At 43.3% G+C, this 15,897-nt stretch overlaps 1 protein-coding gene across 1 annotated transcript in view; it reads left to right on the top strand.

The window, feature by feature from the left end:
* Positions 1–15,631, top strand: part of Npepps (aminopeptidase puromycin sensitive) — an 88,260-nt gene extending 72,629 nt beyond the window's left edge. Inside the window, exons 18-23 of the mRNA XM_036196161.1 lie at positions 1,869–2,011; positions 2,722–2,778; positions 8,199–8,306; positions 8,715–8,870; positions 9,553–9,600; positions 14,950–15,631. Of these exons, the coding sequence (XP_036052054.1) occupies positions 1,869–2,011; positions 2,722–2,778; positions 8,199–8,306; positions 8,715–8,870; positions 9,553–9,600; positions 14,950–15,102 (665 nt within the window). The 3' untranslated portion in view covers positions 15,103–15,631. The remainder of the gene's footprint in view (positions 1–1,868; positions 2,012–2,721; positions 2,779–8,198; positions 8,307–8,714; positions 8,871–9,552; positions 9,601–14,949) is intronic.
* Positions 15,632–15,897: the final 266 nt, after the last annotated feature.

Below are 15,897 nucleotides of genomic sequence, written 5' to 3'. Positions count from 1 at the left end.
GAAGTCTGTAAATTTATAACATTTTCTACTGTTGAAAATAATGCAAGAGTGTGTAGGAATTGGAAGGTTGGGGGGGGGGTAGGGGAACGCAAGGGCACAGAGGGCAGAGAAACAGTAATACTGAAAGTGTATGTGTTATGAGAGAAGGTGAAAAGCTAGTGCTGGTGTGGCAACTGAGTAGTTGAGAGGAGTCCAGACCCCATTTGTAGCAGAGGAGTTAGCTGTAGAGAGGAACATCCATACACAGTAACAGGACAGCAGGAAGGAAGTGGGCACATGCAGCTAGATTCCTGGGTGTTGCACTTTCCTTTGGAAATGATATTGTGTAAAACCTTTAATTCAAAAAGGATATAGGGAGAATGCCTTTGTTTTATAGCTGTATAGACAGGGGAATTAAGAGCAGGGAGTAAAACATTGCTTTGACTTACAACACAGGTCAGTCGCAGAGTCCCAGTAAGGGCTAGGGAGGCAACTCAGCAGTGTTTCTGAGAGTACACACCCAAAGCCCGAGTTCAGTCCCAAGAACCCATGTAAAATAGCCCAGTGTGGTGACACACACTGGTAATCCCAGCACTAAGGAGATGAAGACAGGCAGATCTCTGGGTCTTGCTGGCTCTCAGCCTCTCACTTGTGAGCTCCATTATAGTGCGAGATAATGGCATAAAAAGTGAGGTGGCCAGGATTGGTGGCAGAGGCAAGTGGATCTCTGTGAGTTTGAGGCCAGCCTGGTCTTTCAAGAGAGTTCTTGGCCAGCCAGGTCTAAGTAGTGAGACCCTGTGTCAAAAACAAACAAAAAGACAAGGTGAGTGAATGGCTTCTGAGGGACACCACCCGAGGATGACCTCTGCTCACCACATACATAGACATACACATGTGTACCCATGTGTGCACACACACAAAAACTATCATAGGAGCCTGAGAGCTTGCTCCACAGTTTAAGAGTACTTACAGTTCTTGCAGAGGACCAGGTTCGGTTCCCAGGACCCACATGGAGGCTCACAACCATCTGTCTGTAATTCCAGTCCCAGGGAATCCAATCTCCATTCTGATCTGATCTGTATCCTCAAATAAAACTGTATTTTTTTTCCAGTCTTGTGGTTGAACCAAAGGCCTATGGCATACTCTTAACACTAGCTGTATCCCCAGAACTTACCTTGGAGAATTTTACCTGTACTGACAGTGATGCTCAATTGGGCGTGGGTGCTTGTTGGTCATTTTGCATGTCGTTGGAGGATGAATCCATTGGATTTTCATTTTAAAATCTAAGGTTTCAGTTTATTGTGCAAAGAATATTCTAGTTCCATGTGGGTCTTTTTAAACAAAACTTGGATCAAACCTGTATGATATAAGCCTTTCTTTTTTGTCGGAGCTGAGGACCAAACCCAGGGCCTTGTCCTTGCTAGGCAAGTGCTCTACCACTGAGCTAAATCCCCAACCCTGCCTTTCATTTTCATATGTTTTCTTTGTGGTTTTTTTTTTTCAAGACAGGGTTTCTTTGTGTAGCTCTGGCTGACCTTGAACTCACAGAAATCTGCCTGGTGCTGCCTCCCAAGCACTGAGATCAAAGGTGTGTGCCACCACCCAGCTTTAAACAGAATATTTACCTACATTGAGAGTGCATTAGTAGGCTCTGATAGCTGGCAGTTGAGTCTAGACAAAGTCAGCAAATTTGTTTGCTTGTCTGGTATGTTTATTCCTTTCCTCTTACAATTTGATAAGTTAAGTCAAGTGTTCTCTCAAGTATTAAACTAATTGATTGTGTTTGTTCAAGACCATAGGCTTGGTATAACAAAGTTACAAAATATTTAGGTAGTGAATTTATAAGAGCAGGCTTTTCAAGTAGTTCTGTGTCTTCACTTCTCAATCAGGTCATCTAGACGCACTCCTGAGGGGCTTGGTCCTGGGCAAACTGGGAAAAGCAGGGCATAAGGCAACTTTGGAAGAAGCCCGTCGTCGGTTTAAGGAGCACGTGGAAGGAAAGCAGACTCTCTCTGCTGACCTAAGAAGTCCCGTGAGTTATCTTAATAAATTCCCATGGAAACTGGGCATGGTGGGACACTCCTTTAATCCCAGCACTCAGGAGGCAGAGGCAGATGGAACTCTTGAATTTGAGGCCAGCCTGGTCTACAGAGTGAGTTCCAGGACAGCCAGGGCTGCACAGAGAGACCCTGTCAGGTGGGAAAAAGTTATAGTAATAAATTCCCTTGACTTTTAGGTATTAGTTCCAGCCTATAAAGCTAAAATCAAGCTAAGAACTGACTCCCAGGATCATCTGACTGTTGTAACATACGCTACTTAGATAGGTTGTAGCAGCTTCTCTTTGGTTTCTCAGGCAGCACTTGAGTGTTGCAAGGTGATTAAGTTCTCTGCAGTTCTCTGGAAGAACTGGTACAAGCTGCTGTTAGGACATGGCAGCCCCTCTGGTTGTTCACCAGGAGTATATTAGGAATTGATAACCATGGTCTGTTTGTGCAGATGCATAACTAATTTTTTAAATTCACTTTCTAGCTTTTCTTTGTTTTGTTCTTCCAGACAGGGTCTCACTGTGTAGCTCATAGAGACCTTGAACTTATGGTCTTTCGCTTATGGTTTTCTCACTCTCTCCAGAGCTAATGTAGGCCACAGGCCTCTGGCAAGTTTTTAATCTTAGTTAGAATATTTATAACAAAATACGTGTAACTCAAGTGACTCCATTTTTTTCCTGGTGTTCTTTTGTTGTAGGTCTATCTAACTGTTTTAAAGCATGGTGATGGCACCACTTTAGATATTATGCTAAAGGTAAGTGTACCCGGAAAAGGTTCCAAGTTCTTGCTTTTGAATTTGGATATGCCCAGTACCACTTTAAATGGTTTGGGGAGTTGGGGGAAAGCCCAGGCAAAGAAATATATGTGCTGGGTGTGACTTATAATCCCAGGTATTAAAGAGGTAGACCAGAAAGTGTAAGGCCTATGGCTACTGAGTGAGTTCAAGGTCAGAGTGGGTAACTTTGTAAAAGAGCTCTGGGAGTGTAGTTTAATGGGAGAGCTGGCTTGGCGTGTTGGACGCCCTAAGGCCCAGATCCCAGTTCCACCATCCTAGAGAGAGAGAATGTAGAAGGTCTGTTTGGGTATTTCCAAATGATGCTGAACTCATTTTTCAGGGTTGTTTGTTTTTCCTTCACAACTTTAGTATCTAGCCAAATCTTAACCCTGAAATGGTGAGGTTTGACCCCAGGACTTCATACATGTTAGGCGAGGGTTCTGCTACTGTACTGTAGTCTGTCTGTTTGGTTCTGTTGAGACAGTCTCAATAGCCCGGGTGACTTTGAAGGTTTGTGTTGATTTTCTGATCCTTGTGCCTCTACCTTCAAAGTGCTGGATTCCAGGTTTGCCCTCTTGTTTTGTTTGTGTGTTTTGTTTTTTGAGAGGGCCTCACTTAACCCAAGCAATACTCTACCTCCCTTTGTAACTGAGGCTGGTTTTCAACTCTTAAATCTTCCTCCTACCTTCCCACATAATGCTCATGTATGGAGATCACAGACATGCATTACACCTACTCCCACCCTTTTAAAAAGCAGGTCTTACTAGGTTATTCAAGTTACCCTTGAGCTCAGTGTAGCCCAGTCGGGCTTGAACTAATTCTTCTGTAGCTTCCTAAGTATCAGTATTAAGAACCCTCCTGGGATCATGGCCTGAATCACCCACTAATGCCCCACAGAGATACTTGCTCTGTCAGTGGTTCTCAACCTTCCTAATGCTGCGACCCTTCAGTACAGTTCCTCATGGTGTGGTGACCCCAACCATTAAAGTATCTTGTGGCTACTTCATAACTGTAATTTTGCTATTGTTATGAATTGTAATGTAAATATCTGATATGTCAGGATACCTGATATTTGACCCCAATGGGGGTCACGGCCTGCAGGTTGAGAACAGCTGGTCTAGATGATAAAGCCAGGTTCTTTAAAACTTCTCCTATGGAAAGGCAGGCAAAGTAGTACTTGCCTTTAATCCCAGCACTTGGGAGGCAGAGCAGACAGATCTCCAAGGCCAGCCTGGGCTACAGAGTGAGTTCCAGAGCAGAACTAATCAGAGAAACCTTGTCTGGGGGAGGGGAACTTCTCTTGTGTAGGAGGTAGAGTTATTCCCTGACCTCCACAGTCACAGGAATCCCTGCACGCCTACACACGCACCTGGCTTCTGAGCAGGATGTTTAATCCCAGCACTTGGCAGAGTCAAGCAGATCTTGGAGTTCCAGGACAGCCAGGGCTACACAGAGAAACCTTGTCTTAAAAAACTAAATAAATATATATATAAAATAAAAACAAAAACATTTACATTTCAAGCAGGAATAAAATGTGCTAGCTAGTTCATAGATTAAGAATACTTCTGACGCCATGCAGTGGTGGCGCACGCCTTCAGTCCCAGCACTTGGGAGGCAGAGTCAGGTAGATCTCTGTGAGTTCAAGGCCAGCCTGGTCTACAGAGTGAGATCAAGGACAGGCACCAAAACTACACGGAGAAACCCTGTCTCAGGGAGAGGGGAAAAAAAAAAAAAAACTTCTGGCTAGGTGGTGGTGGCCCACGCCTTTACTCCCAGCACTCAGGAGGCAGAGGCAGGTGGATCTCTGTAAGTTCGAGGACAGCCTGGTCTACAGAGCAAGTTCCAGGACAGCCATGGCTACACAGAGAGACCCTGTCTCAAAAAGCCCCCCAAAAATAAATGAATCAATCAGTCAGCCCTTAAGAGCACTGGGTGCTCTTCCAAAGGACCCAAATTCAGTTCCCAGTTATGACAGTTCACAACTGTCTATAACTCCAAGATCTGACACCCTCTCACAGACATATATGCAGACAAAACACCAATGCACATTAAAACATAAATCTAAAAATTTTAGTTTTCAAAAAAAGAATACTAGGTAGATCTCTCTGAGTTCAAAGCCATCCCGGGCTACAGAGTGAGTTCCAGGACAGGCTCCAAAGCTACACAGAGAAACCCTGTCTCAAAAAACCAAAAAAAAAAAAAAAAAAAAAGGAGGGGGGGGGGAATTTAGCTCAGTGGTAGAGCGCAGGTCCTGGGTTCAGTCCTCAGCTCTGGAAAAAAAAAAAAAAATACTTCCATTAACTGGGTGGTGATGGTGTACATCTTTAATCCCAGCACTTGAGAGACAGAGGAAGGTTGATCTCTCTGAGTTTGAGGTCAGCCTGTTCTACAGAGCAAGTTTTAGGACAGCCAGGGGATACACAAAGAAAGAAACCTTGTTTTGGAAAACCAAAAAAGGAATAAATTTCTGTTACCTCAGGTGGGTCAGAAGTGCAGAAACTGTTGCACTTATTAAAGGAAGGGGTCAAAGGAAAGGGGACAAGGAGATGTAATGGGGGGTGAGTAGGATCAGAATCTGTTGTATGTGCTTGTGGTCTTGGCTTTTTTTTCTTTTTTCTTTTTTCTTTTTTTTTTTTTTTTTTTTTTAGCTTTTTTCAAGAGAGGGTCTCTCTTTGCAGCCTTGGCTATCTTGGAACTCACTCTGTAGTCCAGGCTGGCCTTGAACTTACTGAACACTTATCTGCCTCCTGAGTGCTAAGATTAAAGGCATGTACCACCCCATCCAGCCTGTATATGTTTATAAATATGTCATAATTAAACTCATTATTTTGTACACTAAATATATACTAATAAAATAGGAAGAACCAAGCTCAGTAGCATGTGCTGGTAATTCCATGATTGCTGAAGGAAGAGGCAGGAGGATTGCTGTAAATTTGAGGCCGATCTGGTCTACATAGTTTCAACCGAGCCAGAGCTACATAGTGAGACCCTGTGTCAAAAAATGAAAAACAAACCCAATGTTGTGGCACAAGCTTTTAATCCCCCCCTCTTTGGGAGGCAGAGGCAAGTGAATCTCTGAGTTTGAGCCAAGCCTGGCCTACATAGTGAGTTCCAGTATAGCCAGAGCATAAAGGAGTAGACCTCAAAGGAAAAAAGAAAAAAAAGAAAGAAATTAAAACAAATTTACAGTTAAAAACATATAAACAAAAAAAGCTAGCCGTGCAATAGTGGCGCACGCCTTTAATCCCAGCACTGTGGAGGCAGAGGCAGGTTAATCTCTGTGAGTTTGAAGCCAGCCTGGTCTACAAAGAGAGTTCCAGAACAGCCAGAGCTGATGATATACAGAGGAAAAAAAACAACAAACTACCTGGCCCATGACAGAAGGAATGTCATGTCACATGCAACTGTTTCTGGGAGAGAAATGCTTCCTGAAAGCTAAAGGTCAGACCTTGAATATATCCGACTCAGGAGGCAAGAGGCAGGGGCAGTGTCAGAAATTTGAGGCCAGTCAGATCTGTAGCTGGAGTTTTCCTGCCTGGCCCACAGTCAGGACAAATCTCTCTCACCTGCCAGGCCCATAGACGCTCAGAACCAACCAAGTAAACACACAGAAACTTACATTGTTTAGAAACTGTATGGCCATGGCAGGCTTCTTGTTATCTACTTCTTCTATCTTAAATTAACCCATTTCTATTTATCTATACTTTGCCACATGGCTCGTGGCTTACCAGTACCTTACATCTTGTCATGGAGGCAGCTGGTGGTGTCTTTCTCCACCCAGCCTTCCACCTCCCAGAATTCTCTTCTCTCTTGTCCCGCCTATACTTCCTGCCTGGCCACTGGCCAATCAGAACTTTATTTACACAGAGCGATATCCACAGCATGGATCTACCCAGCAAGCTCCAGAGTGTCTAGGGCTGCATAGTGAGACCCTGTCTCAAATAAACAAAAAGAGCATTAGGTAGTAATAATCTGGGTTTTCATTTCCTTTTCTTTTTTAAATGTATATAGGTGTTTCACCTTTGTGTATGTTATTATGCCACATGTATGCCTGGTGACCTGATTAGCTCAGAAGATCCCCCTGGAGCTAGAGTTGACAGACAGTTGTGAGTCACCTATGTGGGTGCTTCAAACCCAGGTCCTCTGCAAGAACGGCCAGGTTTTTGTTTTGTTTTGTTTTGTTTTTTTAATATTTATTTATTTATTTGCTTATTTATTTATTATGTATACAGTGTTCTGTCTGCATGTATCCCTGAAGGCCAGAAGAGGGCACCAGATGTCATTACTGACTGTTGTGAGGCACCATGTGTTTGCTGGGAATTGAACTCAGGACCTTCAGAAGAGCAAGCAATGCTCTTAACCTCTGAGCCATCTCTCCAGCCCCAAATATTCTTGTGTGACTTTGAGGGGGCTGAGGAGAGAGCTAAAAAGCTTGCTATACAGGAAGAGGACCTAGTTTGGATTCTCCATGTAAGACCTAGGTGCAGTGAGTGGACAGATAGACAGGAGCTTACAGGCCTACTAGCTTAGGTGAAATGGCAAGCTCCAGGTTTGTTGACAGATCCTCACTCAAGGAAACAAGGTACAGAGCAATACAGGAAGACTCCTGAGTGAGTGAAGCTGCAAACGTGAGCACATGTACACATACACAAAAACATTCAATGATGTGTCAAGTTATTTATTTTGGGACAGGGTCTTGTGTAGCCATGGTTGGCTTCAAACTATGAAGGTGAGGATGTCCTTAAATTTCTGATCCTTCTGCCTCTACTTCCCCAATATTAATACATCTTTTCTTTTTTAAAAAATTATTTATTTTTTTAAGTTATACTCAGAATATTCATTAATTACACTCATGATGCTTTTTTTTTTTTTTTTTTGGTTTTTCGAGACAGGGTTTCTCTGTGTAGCTTTGTGCCTTTCCTGGATCTTGCTCAGTAGAACTGGCTGGCCTCGAACTCAAAAAGATCCGCCTGCCACTGCCTCTCGAGTGCTGGGATTAAAGATGTGCGCCACCACCGCCCAGCACATCTTTTCTTAAATGAGTAAATAATTGTAGCCAGCTGCTAGGTGTCTAAATTATTTTCAGCTTCCACTACTATAGGCTAAATTGATGATATTTGGTGATAGTTTATTCTTCTGATTCAATGTCAGTGTTGTAAAGAGTTTGACTGGCAGATTTACTTCTTAGATCTTACTGTTTGACTCTGTGGAACTGAGGCAGACTATTTAGCTGGTGCACACCTACATCTAGTGGCTTACTGCTATGGCAAATGGAGGTTTTAGTACTCAGCCATTGATGATGTAGTGTCCCGCCAGTCTTACCCAGTGGAAGAGAAGCTGATGTGAACGTGTAGAATCTGGCGATGAGCTAACTATTCCTCATTGTTTTCTCCCTATAGCTTCACAAACAAGCGGATATGCAAGAAGAGAAAAACCGAATTGAAAGAGTTCTTGGGGCTACTCTTTCACCTGAACTGATCCAAAAAGTGCTCACTTTTGCACTTTCAGTAAGTTACAAGTTAAATCTCAGGAGAACTGGAACTCACTGATAATGTGGCCATTTTCTTTGGTTCAGCACACTCATGATCTTTTGGGGACACTGATACAAGCTTTTTGTTTTGTTTTCAAAATTGTGTTGCTTTATTTTGTTTGTAGCAGGATTGGGTGGAGGTGAGAGGAGGTGAGTGGTTGGCTCTTCTGTCATATGGGTTCCAGAGAGTGAAATCAAGTGATAGGATTGGAGAGGAAGAGGGTTCCTTTAGAATGCTTTTCCTGCTGAGTCACCGCCCTGGAAGGGAGTGTCTTCCTTGCTATTGCCTGAATTCTCCAGCAGTCTGTTGTACTGTTGTCTTCTCTGGTATCAGAAGACATTCTAGATAGCCAGACTTCTAGTTTCTTTTTTTTTTTTTTTAAAGGAAGAGGTCCGTCCACAGGACACGGTGTCAGTAATTGGTGGAGTGGCTGGAGGCAGCAAGCAAGGCAGAAAAGCTGCTTGGAAGTTCATAAAGGACAACTGGGAAGAACTCTATAACCGATACCAGGGGGGCTTCTTAATATCCAGACTAATAAAGGTGCGTGCGGGTCTTGAGTAATGTTACTGAAGTCATGAGTAATAGAGTCCTGTAGATTAGACTCAAAAATCAGGGCTCTTTGCTCTTTAAAAGGTTCTTCAGCCAGGTATAGTGAGCCATGCTTATAATCTCAGCACTGGGAGGCTGGGGAGAAGGCTCAGAGGTTAAGAGCACTGCTTGCTTTTCCAAAGGTCCTGAGTTCAATTCCCAGCAACCATATGGTGGCTCACAACCATCTGTACTGAGATCTGGTGCCCTCTTCTGGTGTGCAGGGATATGTACAGACAGAACACTGCATACATAATAAATAAACAAATCTTTAAAAATAATAATAATAATCTCAGCACTGATTATAAGCAGAAGCTGAGGCAGAAGGATTACTATGAGTTTGGAACCAGCCAGGGATATATAGCAAGACCCAAACCCTCACTCCTACCCTCAAATAAAGGGTTCCTCCAGGGCTGGGATTGCATCTCACTCATGGGCCTGTCCTGCACTAGGCCCTGTGTTCAAGCCCTAGCACGAAGACATTTTACTCAGTAGCTTGTGGGGTTGGTTTTATGATGGTGTATGTCCCCATCTTATGATCTCTGCAACAAACCAGAGTACGAGAGAACAGGTGGTTGGTTTGGGGGAAGTGGAAGTTTGTTCCTCGCGTTTAAATCTTGTGGTTTCTTTTCAGCTATCAGTGGAGGGGTTTGCAGTTGATAAAATGGCTGGAGAAGTTAAGGTAAGGAAAGTACAGCTTACTTTGTACTTTTCAATCCGGAATGTAAAAACATGAACCTTGATTTTTTTTTTTTCCCCCTTAAAATTTAACTTTATGTGTATGAGTGTTTTGCCTGCATGTGTGTGTGTACCATGTGCATGCTTGGTACCATGGATATCAGAGGACATCGGATCCCCTGGAACGGGAAATTGTAAGCCATCGTGTGGGTGCTAGGAACCGGGGTCCTCTGCAAGAGTAGCAAGTACCCTTACCCTGAGCTGTCTCTCCAGCTCCATGAACTTTCTTTTAATGAGTGTTGGGATGATTTTTTGTGTGTGTCTCCTTGTTTCTTACAAAAAGACAGATTTGACTTTGCCTTCAATATCTGAAGAGTTTAGAGTGGAGAGATAGTCAGTTTTGTTTGTGTAGACCCTGGACCTCTTAAAGTTTGGGGGACAAATTGATGCTGAGTAGGAAAATTTTATGCTCCACTGTACTTTAAACTTCATCATAATGTCAGTTTAACCTTTATCTTCTTGGAGGCATGATCTACCTGGTTTACTGTAGGAGTCATTGTTAGGAATGAGTTTTACAGCCAGACACGTTGGCTTACACGTTTGATCCAGCACTTGGGAGGCATAGACAAATGGATCTCTGAGTTTGAGACTATCCTGGTTATTCTGAACAAGTTCTAGGACAGCCAGGGATACACAACACCCTGTATGGAAGAAAAGGCAGGAGGAGTAAGCTTTACTATTGTTAGGTCTTGAGAAAACAGTGAAATACTTGATTTCTGCTGTCATTGACATTACATTAGCCGGGCGGTGGTGGCGCACGCCTGTAATCCCAGCACTCGGGAGGCAGAGGCAGGTGGATCTCTGTGAGTTCGAGGCCAGCCTGGACTACAAAGCTAGTCCAGGACAGGCTCCAAGTCTCGAAAAACCAAAAAAAAAAAAAAAAAAAAAGAGTTACATTGTATATTGTACTGTATGAACAATTTCATTGTAAAGGAAATGGGTTTATGAGTGAGAAACACTAATAGGTTTGGGAAGCATGGTAGTGGCAAACTGAAGCTGGTAAGGCAGAATTTCCTTAAAATTGATGGTGGGCATGGTGGCTCATGCTAGTCAGGCCAAAGCAGGAGGATCACTGTGATTTGAGGCCAGTCAAGCTATGGTGTAGAAGATGCTTTGGAATGAGAAAGAAAAGAGATTGAGACATTAATTCTCCAAGAAAGAAAGACATGGTTGCTTAGAGAAGAATAATGGAGTCATGGGATGACAGAGATTCAGAATGGATTTTCTCAATAAGTTTTGGAGGGTATGGAGTGAGATAGGGCCTTATTCTCCAGCCAGGCTGGCCTAAAACTCACTGTGAAACCCCAAGTTGGTCTTGAGTTTATGATGATTCCTCTGTCTCAGCCTCATGAGGACAGGGGTTATGATGTGTGAACCACCACACCCAGCTGTTGTTAATCTTTAATTCAGCAGTGTTTCTATGTGTTGTGACCATCTAAGGCAGTGGTTCTCAACTTTCCTAATGCTCCAACCAGTTCCTCGTGTTGTGGTGACCCCTCCCCCACCATAAAGTTACTTCGTTGCTACTTCATGACTGTAACTTTGCTACTGTTATGAATTGTAATGTAAATATCTGATTGCAAGATATCTAATATGCAACCCCTGTGGGGGTCACCACAAGTTGATATTATATAAGGGGAAGGAAAAGAGCCAAGGGGGTTGGGGATTTAGCTCAGTGCCTAGCAAGCGCAAGGCCCTGGGTTCAGTCCTCAGCTCTAGCAAAAAAAAAAAAAAAAAAAAAAAGAGCCAAAGATAATTTCCTTCTGGGGCATGCCTTTCAACCCAGCACTCTGAAGGCTGGAGAAGGCAGAGTTAGTTCCAGGACAGCCAAGGCTATGTAAAGAAACCCTGTCTCAAAAGAAAGAGGCGTGGGGGGGGGGGGGGAAAGGAAGAAGGAAGGAAGGAGGGGGGGGGGGGAGAGAGAGAGAGAAAGAAAGAAAGAAAGAAGAGTCAAGGGTGATTTTCAGGTGTAGGGATGCTATGATGCAGGTCCTGTTTGTTGAGGTGGGGCTGGAGCTGCCTTTTGTAAACCAGGCTGTTGACTGCTGAAGTTCACCCTTCACCTGATGAGTTAGTCATTTCCCTTTCACACTCTGGTGACCAGGTCCCATTGCTGCGTGGTGTTTGTAGATGCTTTGTTTGCTGGGAAATCAGGTGAACTAGTTAGGAAACAGCTTAGTAACTTTTAATAATGAACTGGAGAGGAGTCTGATTCTGTGAAAAGCATAAAACTCTGGATTTGAACTAGATCAGTATCAGCACTTGAAACTTGGCAGCTTCACCGTCCTTATGTACTCATCCTGGGATAGCATTGGGTCCTGAAGTGCCCTGTGCCGCGTCTTGCTAAGTGCTCCTGCATATTTGTTTCTTCATCCTGCAGACATTTTACATAGATGAGAGATTGAGACTTAGAGCCATTAACTTAGTAACAGGCAAGCACCATGAGTCACATCTAATTACTCAAGACCTTTTAACATTGGGACATAACATTCTCACCTACAAAATTCAAGCTTGAACCATGAACTCAGCCAGCAGTTGTGGCGCATGCCTTTAATCCCAGCACTCGGGAGGCAGAGGCAGGTAGACCTCCAAGTTCTAGGCCAGCCTGATCTACAGAGTGAGTTCCAGTACAGCCAGGGCTACACAGAGAAACCCTGTCTTGGGAAACCAAAGGAAAAAAAAAAGTGAACTCAGAAGCAATACCTTCCAAAGGCCTTACCTCACAGATCCCATTAACATATTGTATGCAAGGGCTCACAGTAAAGAGTCTGCTGACATTATTAGTGTAAGGGGTTTTCATTCTGAATAAGAGAGAGAAAATACCCAGAGGCATCTCGAAACATCCAGAGCAGAGAGAAAAAGCAGTAGAGTGGATATGGCTAGGGCTGTCTGCAAGAGAGCATAGGGAGACAGAAGATAGAGGCTCTGATATGTAGAACTTGTGAGTAGGAACTGAGGGATCCTGAAGACCAGCTTGGGCTTTGATGTGCAGTCTTCATCACTGTTGCACTGCTTGCTGTGAAGAGACATCGGGGCCAACGCAACCTCAGAAAAGAAAACATTTAACTGGGGCCTTGCTTACTCTTTCAAAGGTTTATTAGTCCATTATCACGGTAGGGAGCTTGGAACAGTAGCTGAGAGCGACACTGGGCCTGGCTTTTGAAACATCAGAAATCATCTCCCAGTGACCACTTCCTCCAACGAGGCCCCACCTCCTAGTCCTTCTAATCCTATCAAAGAGTTCCGCCTCCTGATGACTAAGCATTGAAATCTATGAACCTGTGGGCAGCATTCAAACCACCACAAGAACCAAGTCCCTTCTGCCAGAGGAGAGGAAATGATTCTTTTGAGGGGACAGAGAACCCATTTTATGGGCTGGAGAGATGTCTCAGCAGTTGAGAGCACTGACTGCTCTTCTGGAGGACCCTGGTTCAATTCCCAGCACCCACATGGCAGCTCATAACTGCTGTAATGCCAAGATCTGACACTCTCACACAGATACACATGCAGTAATGCACATAGAATAAAAATAAAATTATAAAAAAGAAAACCCCACCAAGCGGTGGTGGCGCACGCCTGTAATCCCAGCACTCGGGAGGCAGAGGCAGGCGGATCTCTGTGAGTTCAAGGCCAGCCTGGACTACAGAGTGAGTTCCAGGAAAGGCGCAAAGCTACACAGAGAAACCCTGTCTCAAAAAACCAAAAAAAAAAAAAAAAGAAGAAGAAGAAGAAGAAGAAAATGCTGTTTTACAGGTTCCTGAGGAAATGCTGGCTTTTATCACCAGAAATCCTTCATGGGCCAGCTAGAGCTCGTTAATAGATGTCTGGTGGGCCTGAGACCTGACACCTAACTCTGAGACCTAAGTTTCTAGGACATGAAGTGTAGGGGGAGGGGACACTTCCAAATGCTAAAGGAGCCAGGCTTTCTGTTAGGTCTAGGTTAGGGCCGGTGAGATGTCTCAGCAGTAAAACTGTTTCCTGCCCAACCTGGTGGCCTAAGCTTGATTCCTCTGGACCCAGATGGTGGAAGGTGGGAATTGGCTCCTGAGATTGTCTATCTGACTTCCACATTCTCACTGGAGCACACTCAAGTGCACATGTGTACACACACACAAATAAATGAATGAATGAATGAATAAATAAATAAATAAAAATAAGAGCATTGATTGCTCTTCCAGAGGTCTTGAGTTCAATTCCTAACATCCACATGCTAGCTCACAACTATCTATAACTGTAGTCCCATGAGATCCAGCCCTCTTCTGATGTGCAGACATATATGCAAACAAAATACCTATATATAGAAACAAATCTTTTCCTTTTTTTTTTTTGAGCTGAGGATCGAACCCAGGGCCTTGTGCTTGCTAGGCAAGCGCTCTATACCACTGAACTAACTCCCCAACCCTATTTTTAATTTTTTTTAACAAAAACTAGATGTTGGGCATGGTGGTTCATGCCTTTAGTTCCAGCACTCTGGAGGCACAGGCAGGCAGATCTCTGAGTTGAAGGCCAGCCTGGTCATTAAAGCAGGACAGCCAAAGCAGTTATATAGAGAAACCCTGTCTTGAAAAACCAAAATATTAAAAATTAAAATAAACTAATTAGATTCTGAATGAAGTGAGAGAAAAGGCAGTTTAATAGACTTGAGTAAAGTAGAGGGAGTCTGAACATGCCATATTCTGGAGGATCCTGCTGTGCCCCACCGGGGTCATACTGCTCAATGCAGACCAAAACATATTAGATGCTACACATGACATCAGAGAACTGGAAATGTAGCTAGCTGGTCTGTAAGTATAAAACAGTCCAGATTTTGGAGACTATATAAGAAGCAAAATATAAAATATCTAAATTTTAAATATATCTGTTATATTTGGAGTAATGTTATTTTTGCTCTTCTTAGTTAAATAAAGTTATTTTATTGAGGAAAAAAACTGCACAATCAGATTATTTTTAAAAAAATAATGCTTTCCTATACTGAGCCCTGTTCATAGCTGACTTTGGCTGTGTGTATCTTGTGTCTGGGCCATAAATTGGACACACACAAGTAGACAATTAACATTTTGAAAAGCATCAGGTTCCATCTCTTTTTATCAGCTTTTGATTAGGTTTTATGCATTCACTTGTTAAGGAAGGATTCCTGTATGTAGGCCCGAGGAGTTGCTTATTCTAGCCTATGGTAGCAATGATCAATTCTCATGATTGAGGCTGATGGATCCTTTAGGCTTTTACATAGTCCCAACATTAACTTCTTACTGTTGCTAACCATGGTTCTGCATTCTGGATTGTTTTATACCAGGCTTTCTTCGAGAGTCACCCTGCTCCTTCAGCTGAGCGTACCATCCAGCAGTGTTGTGAAAATATCTTGCTGAATGCAGCTTGGCTAAAGCGAGATGCTGAGAGCATTCAACAGTACCTCCTTGAGCGGAAAGCCTCCCCACCCTCAGTGTGAAGCCTCTGCACCAAGGTCCTGCTGCCTCTCTCCACAGGGGTGAGGTGGAGCCACCAAACAGCTGATTCACATGCCAAGAATTTGGAGTCTTGTACCAGTGGGGGTTGGACAATGAATGTAGTTAACTGGTTCCTGCTCACACTCCAGAATTAAATTCTATTGAAAAAGAAAAATCAGCAATTCAGCAAAAACAAAATAAAAATAAAAAATAAATAAAATAAAAATGTAAATATGATAGTAATAAACTAGAGCATAACGAAACTGTGAAACTTCCTGAAGCCTGTCATGGTTCAAAGTGTTGAACACTCTGTTAGTGACAGATGTTGTTTTAAAACCTACCAAAAGGAAAGAAAGGCTTTTGGGGAAAGGATTTTGTGAAGTGGGCTCTACAAGCAGCTTGACAAGCCGGGTAAGCCCACTGCTGGGGATGCTGACCAGACGGCTGATCCTGGCTCACATAATGGAGTCTGTGCATAATTCCAAGTGGGTTGTTTTTGTTGTTGTTTTTCTTTTGCTTTTTTTTTTTTTTTTTTTTTTTCCTTTTTGGCATGGGGACTGACCAGGAAGGTATCTTTTCCTGCATAATTCAGTCTGAACCAAGGATTGTAGTTTCCTCCTTGCCTCCCTTCTGTGTGATTACCCCCTCCCCCCCAAAAAAAAGTAATGAAAAGTTTTTAAAAAGTGAAACAATTCCCCGTCCTGGGTTCTTTTCCCTTTAGTTCTGCCCCAGCCCTGACCCTGTCCTTAGAGATGATGAGAAACATCTTTGACAGCCAATTGAATATAAGGAGCTGA

Source organism: Onychomys torridus, chromosome 8, assembly GCF_903995425.1.
Source record: "Onychomys torridus chromosome 8, mOncTor1.1, whole genome shotgun sequence".
In the NCBI taxonomy this organism is placed as follows: domain Eukaryota; kingdom Metazoa; phylum Chordata; class Mammalia; order Rodentia; family Cricetidae; genus Onychomys; species Onychomys torridus.
Note: the sequence above shows the minus strand (reverse complement) of the source record. Positions and strands in the feature narration are given on the sequence as shown.